The 8,717-nt window shown below is 58.4% G+C and overlaps 1 protein-coding gene across 1 annotated transcript in view; it reads left to right on the top strand.

Moving 5' to 3' along the window:
* The window catches only part of INSYN1 (inhibitory synaptic factor 1), an 8,172-nt gene extending 775 nt beyond the window's left edge, over positions 1-7,397 (top strand). The window contains exons 2-4 of the mRNA XM_053954833.1: positions 819-995; positions 1,492-2,002; positions 6,640-7,397. Of these exons, the coding sequence (XP_053810808.1) occupies positions 1,787-2,002; positions 6,640-7,275 (852 nt within the window). The 5' untranslated portion in view covers positions 819-995; positions 1,492-1,786 and the 3' untranslated portion in view covers positions 7,276-7,397. The remainder of the gene's footprint in view (positions 1-818; positions 996-1,491; positions 2,003-6,639) is intronic.
* The last annotated feature ends 1,320 nt before the right edge of the window (positions 7,398-8,717 follow it).

An 8,717-nucleotide genomic window follows, 5' to 3' on the forward strand; every position in this document is an offset into this window, starting at 1 on the left:
CGCGGGGACCGGAGCTGGGGGATGCCGGTACCGGGGCTAGGGATTGCCTGTACCGGGGCTGGGGATTGCCTGTACCGGGGCTGGGGATTGCCTGTACCGGGGATGGGGGATGCCGGTACCGGGGATGGGGATTGCCGGTACCGGGAATGGGGGATGCCGGTACCGGGAATGGGGGATGCCGGTATCGGGGCTGGGGGATGCCGGTACCGGGAATGGGGGATGCCGGTATCGGGGCTGGGGGATGCCGGTACCGGGGATGGGGATTGCCGGTATCGGGGCTGGGGGATGCCGGGACCGGGAATGGGGGATGTACCGGTACCGGGCTGGGGGATGCCGGTACCGGGGCTGGGCGATGCCGGGACCGGGGATGGGGATTGCCGGTATCGGGGCTGGGGGATGCCGGGACCGGGAATGGGGGATGTACCGGTACCGGAGCTGGGGGGTGGCGGAAGTGGGGCTGGGAGATGGTGGTACCAGGAATGGAGGATGCCGGTACCGGGGATGGGGGATGTCGGTACCGGGGCTGGGGGATGCCGGTACCGGTGAGGGAAACGCGGCCCTACCGAGCCCCCCCTCCCCGTGCGCACCCCCGAACCGGCTCGCCCCGCCCCGCCCCGCTCCCCCCGCGCCGTTCCCGGTTCCCGGGGGGGCACTCGGGGGCACGGCGCGCTCTCCCCCCGCCGCGGCCGGGGAGGGGCCGGGACCGGAGCGCTCCGGGGTAGGGGATGGCGGCGGGAAGGGCTTCGGGAGGGGCCCCGGGGCCGCTGCCACTCCCCCGCCGGGCTGTCCCCGCCGGTAACGTGTCCCCCCCGCGACAGCGAGCGGAGCAGAGCGGCCCCGGCACCCGCGGAAAAGCCCTGAGGGAGGCGGGAGCCGGCGGCGAGGAGGAGGAGGAGGAGGAGGAGGAGGAGGGGGAGGAAGCGAGGGAAGGAGCCGGGGGAAAACAGGAGCGGGAAGAGCTCGGAGCGGAGCTCGGGAGCGGCCGGAGCGCGCCGGTGAGTGCAGAGTGTCCCCGTGTCCCCGGGGTGTCCCTGTCCGTGTCCCCCTGTCCCTGTGTGTGTCCCTCTGTCCCCCTGGGTGTCCCTCTGTCCCTCCGGGTGTCCCTGTCCGTGTCCCTCTGTCCCCCTGGGTGTCCCTCTGTCCCTCCGGGTGTCCCTGTCCGTATCCCTCTGTCCCCCTGGGTGTCCCTCTGTCCCTCCAGGTGTCCCCCTCTGGGTGTCCCTGTGTGTGTGTCCCCGTCCCTGTCCGTGTCCCCCTGTCCCAGTCCGTGTCACCCTGTCCCTGTGTGTGTCCCCCTGTCCCTCTGTGTGTCCATCCCCCGGCGGTCCCACCGTGCCCCGGCTCAGCCTGGGGGGGACTGAGGGAGGCCACAGGGGGGTGACATTCCCAGCGACATTCCCAGGCCCCATCCTGCCCCCCACAGTTTGGGGGGAGGAGCGGCCGGAGCCCTTCCCAAGGATCTTCCCGGCCCTTGTCCCTCTGTCCCCGCAGGAGGACAGCCGGACACCCCCACAGCCAACGCCGGACCCACCACCCCTCCTCGGCGACACCGCGCCTCCCTTTCCCGCTGGAATTCCGCTTCCCGGCAAACCCCATCCTCTCCTCCTCCTCCTCCTCCTCCTCCTCCTCCCGCTGCCGCTGCCGCCACCAGCGGTGTCACCGCAGGGCCACCAGCGGAGTGTCCCCGCATGGTGCAGCCGCGGCGGCGTTAAGATGGTGAGAGCTGCCCGGGCCGGGCCGGGCGGGGAGCAGCGGCATGGACACCGGCCCGGCCGCCTAGGGAACGATGGACTCGCGGAGCCGCCGGGATGCGCAGCGCACGGAGCGGCCCGCCAGCGGCACCGGCAGCACCGGCAGCGCCGGCGCCGCCACCGGCACCGGCAGCGGCCCTAGCGAGGGCGAGGGAGAGCGGGAGCGCATCCGCGGCCGCATGAGGATGGTGATCGGGCAGCTCGAGGGCATCCTGCGGGAGCTCAAGGAGGTGGCCAAGGAGCTCCGCGAGGTAGGAAAATCCTGGGATTCCGTTGAGACCAAAAAGGGAAGGGGTTGGCCCGGGTCTGTTCGTTCCCGGCTCGGGATGTGGCAGCGCCGGGGGGCTGGGATTTCCCCTGAGGTGGATTTCCAGAAGACAGGAAGAAATCTGGGAATCCCTGAGGTGGATTTCCAAAAGAGAGGAGGAAATCTGGGAATCCCTGAGGTGGATTTCCAAAAGAGAGGAGGAAATTTAGGTGTCAAAGAGGAGTAAACTTGGATAACCCTGGGCTGGATTTCCAAAAAAAAGGAGGAAATTTGGGAGTCCCTGAGTTGGATTTCCAAAAGAGAGGAAACTGGGGAATCCCTGTGATGGATTTCCAAAAGAAAGGAGGAAATTCGGACATTCCTGAAGTGGATTTCCAAAAAAGAGGAAATTTGGACATCCCTGGGCTGTATTTCCAAAACAGAGGAGGAAAATCAGGAGTCCCTGAGCTGGATTTACAAAAGAGAGGAAATTTTCCAGAAGTTCAGGCATCCCTGAGGTGGATTTCCAAAGGAGAGGTGGAAATTTGGGAGTCCCTGGCTGGTGGCTCCAAGCCAAGGTAGGATCATGGATTGGGGTCCCCTCAGGGCCACCAAAGTGTCCTGGACTTGTGGCATTGTGGTGTCACCTGGTGGAGCCTTTGAGATGTCCATCCCTGCTGCCAGCTCTGCTCAAGGCCACCAAAGTCTCCTGGCAGCTGTGACACTGAGGTGTCCCCATGGAATCATTGGAATGCTCCTGGCTGGTGGCTCCAAGCCGAGGTGGGATCATGGATTGAGGTCCTCTAAGGGCCACCAAAATGTCCTGGACTGTGACATTGTGGTGTCCCCATGGAGGATTTGGGATGTCCCTGGCTGGTTGCTCCAAGCTGAGGTGGGATTATCGATTGGGGTCCCCTCAGGGCCACCAAAATGTCTTGGACTTGTGACATTGGAGTGTCCCCATGGAGGATTCAGGAATGTCCATCCCAGTGTCCACCTCTGCTCAGGGCCACCAAAGTGCCCTGGATTGGTGACATTGGGGTGTCCCCTAATGGAGCCTTTGGAATGTGCTTGGCTTGGGATCATGGATTGAGATCCCCTCAGGGCCACCAAAATGTCCTGGATTTGTGACATTGCGGTGTCCCCATGGAATCTTTGGGATGTCCCTGGCTGGTGGCTCCAAGCCGAGGTAGGATCATGGATTGGGGTCCCTCAAGGTCATGAAAGTGTCCTGGATTTGTGACATTGGGGTGTCCCCATGGAGCCACCATGGAATCTTTGGAATGTCCCTGGCTGGTGACTCTGAGCAAAGGAGGGGTCCCCTCAGGGCCACCAAAGTGTCCTGGACTTGTGACATCCCGGTTTTCCTGGTTTTCCTTCTTCCTTCCCATCCCTTTGTGTCTGGAATCATTCCCAGGAGTTCTGTGCCGGGGAAAACAATGATTAAAATCCTTGGATGGAAAAATCCCATTCAAATCCCCCAAAAATTCCCATGGGAAGGGCCCATCCCATCTGGAATTTCTGGAATGGGATCTATGGGATCAATGGGGTTCCCTCCCAGCCTTTTCCCTGGAAAAATCCTGCCGGTGATCCCAATGGGAATAAATTCCCTAATAATGCTGGGATCAATAGGGGATTAACCGGGAACACTCGGGAACATCCAGGGATTGTCATCCCAAAAATAACAGCTTTGGGAGAGGGCTGGGAATTGTTTAGGAGCAGGGTTTGGGGAATTTTTGGAGCTGGGTTTTGGGGACTTTGGGAATTGGTTTGGGGGATTTTGGGTTTTGGGGATTTTGGGAATTCTTTTGGGGGATTTTGGGAGTGGGTTTGGGGACTTTGGGGAGCTGCACTTTGGGGATTTTGGCAGTGGATTTGGGGATTTTGGGAATTGTTTTGGGGGATTTGGGGAGTGGGTTTGGGGATTTGGGGGAGCTGTGTTTTGGGGGATTTGGGAGCTGGGTTTGTGGGATTTTGAGAGCAGTTTTGGGGGGGTTTTGGGAGCAGTTTTGGTGGTGTCCGGGCCTGGATCTCTCTATCCCGGGCTCAGATCCACTTCCCAATCCTCTTCCCAAATCCCTGTGGGGATGGAGGGCCTGTCAGATCCCACCCTTGGATCCTGTTGGATCCCACCCCTTTGATCCCATTGGATCCCATCCTTTGATTCCATCAGATCCCATCCCTTTGATCCCATCAGATCCCACCCCTTAGGATCTCAATATCCCAACCCTCTGATCCCATCAGATCCCACCCCTCTGATCCCAGCCCAAAATTGGAGTCACCAATCCCAACCCCCAGCAGGAACCTCCAGCTTGGCCTGCAGCCAAAATTCCCAAAATCCCATAAAAACAAGGATGGGGCTCCAGCTGTCCCACATCTGCCCGAACTGGGTGGGAACATTCCAGCTGGGATTTTATTGGGAAGCTCCTGGCTGGCACCAGGGACTCATCCCAAACTTTGTTCTCTGCTTGGAGGGGATAAATCCCCTCCAGTTCCCTGGGAATGTCCCCAGGGATTCATCCCAAACACCCTCATGTGCTTGGAGGGGACAATTCCCCCCAAATTCCCTCATCCCAAACCTCCTCCCCTGCTTGTGGGGACGAATCCTTCCCAGTTTCCTGGGAATTTGTCCCCTACAAGCAGGAAAGGGGGTTCGGGATGAATCCCTGGGGATGTTCCCAGGGAACTGGGGGGATGTTTACCCCTGGGAATTGCAGGGGATTTCCCCCCCCATAAACAGGGGAGGACATTTGAGATGAGTCCCTGGGGATGTTCCTGGGGAACCGGGAGGATTTTTCCCCTATAAACACATGACAAGGTTTGGGATGAATCCCTGGGGATACTCTCAGGAAATTGGGAGGATTTTTCCCCCTCCAAGCTGGAAAAGCTCCACCAGCCTCAGCGAGGGAGGAAAAGGCCGGGAGCAAATCCCAAATCCTTCTTTCCGTGTTAATCCCCCATGGGAGCCGAGTGTCGCCGAGGGATTTAACCCCCGTCTTAAAATAGGGAATGATCCTAAAAATAGCTTGGAGTGACACTAATCCCAGGATGAGGACAGCCACAAGTGACACCAATCCCAGGATGGGGACAGGATTGGGACTGGGATGGGGACGGCTGTGAGTGACACTAGTCCCAGGATTGGGATGGGGACAGCCATGAGTGACAGCAATCCCAGGATGGGGACGGGATTGGGATGGGGACGGGTGACACCAATCCTGGGATGCGGACAGGACTAGGAAGGGCACAGGACTGGGTGGGGCAGGACTGGGGTAGGGAGAGGTTTGGAATGGGGACAGCTATGAGTGACAGCAGTCCTGGGATGGGGACAGGATCAGGATGTGGACAGGATTGAGGTGGGGACAGGACTGGGATGGGGTCAACCATGAGTGGCACCAATCCTGGGATGAGGCCGGGTTTGGGATTGGGACTGGGATTAGGATGCACTCCTGCTGTTCTTCCTCCATCCTGGTCCCTTCGGTGAGGCTGGGAAGGGACCTCAGGTGACAGGAACATGTTGCCCCTGTCCCAGTGCTGAAATTCCTGGTGGGAACAGGGGAGATCCCATTCCAGCAGAACCATTTGGTAATGGGGTATTCCCAAAGATTCCCAGCCCTCTCCTCAATTTTTCCTTGTCCCAAAAATGAAGAGGGGAGAAAATCCCCTTTTTCACTCTCTTTCTCAAGTGCAGCTCTTTCCCAGAAAAGAGAAAAAAATAAAAGGAAAAGGGATATGGAAGGGTAAAAAATAATTATTCTGATTTCTATGCTTCCCTGGGGATATTCCTAACAAGCTTCAAAGCCAAAGCTTGATCAATGGAGGAATCCCATTTTACCTGGAAATCTTGGGGTGGCAAACAATGCAGAAATCCAAGTGGAGGAGTTGGGACCATCCATCCATCCATCCATCCATCCATCCATCCATCCATCATCCATCCATCCATCCATCCATCCATCCATCCATCCATCCATCATTCATCCATCCATCCATCATCCATCCATCCATCCATCCATCCATCCATCCATCATTCATCCATCATTCATCCATCCATCCATCATCCATCCATCCATCCATCCATCCATCCATCCATCCATCCATCCATCCATCCATTCATCATCCATCCATCCATCATCCATCATCCATCCATCCATCCATCATCCATCCATCCATCCATCCATCCATCCATCATCCATCCATCCATCCATCCATCATCCATCCATCCATCATCCATCCATCCATCATCCATCATCCATCCATCCATCATCCATCCATCCATCATCCATCCATCCATCCATCCATCCATCCATCATCCATTCATCCATCATCCATCCATCCATCATCCATCATCCATCCATCCATCATCCATCCATCCATCATCCATCCATCCTTCCATCCATCATCCATCATCCATCCATCCATCATCCATCCATCCATCATCCATCATCCATCCATCCATCATCCATCCATCATCCATCATCCATCCATCCATCCATCCATCCATCCATCCATCCATCCATCATCCATCATCCATCCATCCATCATCCATCCATCATCCATCATCCATCCATCCATCCATCCATCCATCCATCCATCCATCCATCATCCATCATCCATCCATCCCCATGTCCATCTCTCTCTCCGCAGGTCGTGTCCCAGATTGACCGCCTGACGTCGGACTTCGCTCTGGACCTGGAGCCGGACGCTTGGACTCCGGCCACGGCCAGCAGCACGTCCAGCAGCGACCGGGGTGGCGCCAGCCTCGAGCTGGGCCCGCTGGACTTCGCCGCCTCCGACGTCCTGTCGGACAGCTGGGAATTCTGCTCCTTCCTGGATGCCTCCACGCCCTCGGACCCCGGCGATTGCCCGGAGCCTCCGCGGCCGCCACCGGCCCGGCTGATGAACGGGGGGGTCCCCGTGGCTAACGGTCCCCGCGGGGGCGGGGGGACCCCAGATTCCTCCAGCGAGGAATGTTTCGGGAGCGCCGCCGTTCCCAAAATCCCGGCCCAGCGGCCGGCGGGGACGCGGGAGCGCGTCCGCTTCAGCGACAAGGTGCTCTACCATGCCCTATGCTGCGACGACGACGGCGACAACGACGACAGCGCCGACATTCCCGACGATCCCACCAGGAAGGGGCCTCGGGAGCAGCTCCCGAGGAACCCGGGCGTGATCCCGATCCGCAGGGCCACAAGGAATAGCAGCACCCAGACCGTGGCCGATAAGAGCACGCAGACGTTGCTGCCATACGTCCCAGCCAGGCAGAGAATTCCCAACAAAAACTGAGCCCAGATCCGGGTTTGGGAAGGGTTTGGGGGAGGGGGAAAATCCCTGGGAAAGGGGCTGGAAAAGATCTATATATAAATATAAATATATATTTCAATAAATCCGTACTCCTCATAAACGGCGAGTGAGGTGGCAGCAAATATCCCAGTGTCCCAATATCCTGATACCCCGAAGTTTTTCCAGGCTCAGGGAATTTTAAATGCCTCTTTTTTAATGGATAGAAGGATATAAATCATATCCTTCAATACATCAATAAATCATCCATCATGGAGAAATCCCAACCACGACACGGATGTGCCAGGAGGGGCTGGTCTCCATTCTGGACGGCGGGAATGGCGCAGGGATTGGGATGTGGGAATGCTGCGTGGGGTGGCAGGATTGGGGAGGGGGAATTTCCCTTCCCTGCGATGCCTTATCCCAGTTCGGTTTAGGGAAAATCAGTGGGGTTGGACTATTCTGGCTGAAGGGACTCGGGATGGCTGCAGGATGTCCCTGGGATGTCACCGGAATGTCACTGGAATGTCTTTCCCGATTCCAAGGGGACAACGAGGGGATCACCAAAACCCCCAGGAACGAGGACCTGCCCTTGGAAACTCCTCCTCCCTCAATTCCCAACTTTTCTGGCAGAAATATCCCTTACCGTGAGTCCTGCATCCACCTGGAAACGCTGGGAAGTCCAGATTTCCTGAGCTCCCTAATCCCACTTTTCCACCTCCAAACGCCGATTTTTCAGGGAAAGAAATCAGGTCCTGCTCTGGGAAATGAAGGGATCTGGAGCTCCAAATCCACCCTGGGCGTTTTTCCGAGGTATCCAAAGGGGTCGGAGCAGCAGCTGCTCCCGGGACAATGTTCCTGTGTCCTTCCCGCTGGCGCCTCGTCCCGCAGGGACACATTTCCATCCCAGAGCATTCCTGGCACGAGGCTTTTCCAAGGTTTTTCCGAGCCAAAAACGCCACCTCGGCTCCCGATTGTCAATCCAGGTGGGAGGAGCTGCATTCCTGAGCTTTTCCAGGCGTCATCCCGGAGCCGGGACCGCGGGATGTGCAGAATTCTGCTCGATGTGACCCCAATCTGAGCAGGGGCAAATGAGCTTTTCCCCCAAATCGTGTTGGATCCGATTGATATTTAATTTTTTGGGAATACTGGGGAGGACCAGCCTGGGAGCATCCTGGGTTCCCACGGGAATATCCCAGTTCTGTTTGCCCAGCCGCCCGTGGGACACCGGGCATGGCGGGTAGAGCCCGGAGCGCCAGCCCGGCCCAGAGCGGGCTCGGCACGTCCCCAGCTCCCGGCGGGATCCGGGGGCAGGGACAACAAGGACACGGCCGGGAGAGCCTCGCGGGCCGCAGTCGGCTACGGGAGGGCAAGGAGGCCCCGGCTGGCCCCGACGGCCCCACGGATGGCCACAGCGGCCCCACTGCTGGCCCAAGTGGCCCCAAGGC

This window comes from Vidua chalybeata, chromosome 13, assembly GCF_026979565.1.
Source record: "Vidua chalybeata isolate OUT-0048 chromosome 13, bVidCha1 merged haplotype, whole genome shotgun sequence".
In the NCBI taxonomy this organism is placed as follows: domain Eukaryota; kingdom Metazoa; phylum Chordata; class Aves; order Passeriformes; family Viduidae; genus Vidua; species Vidua chalybeata.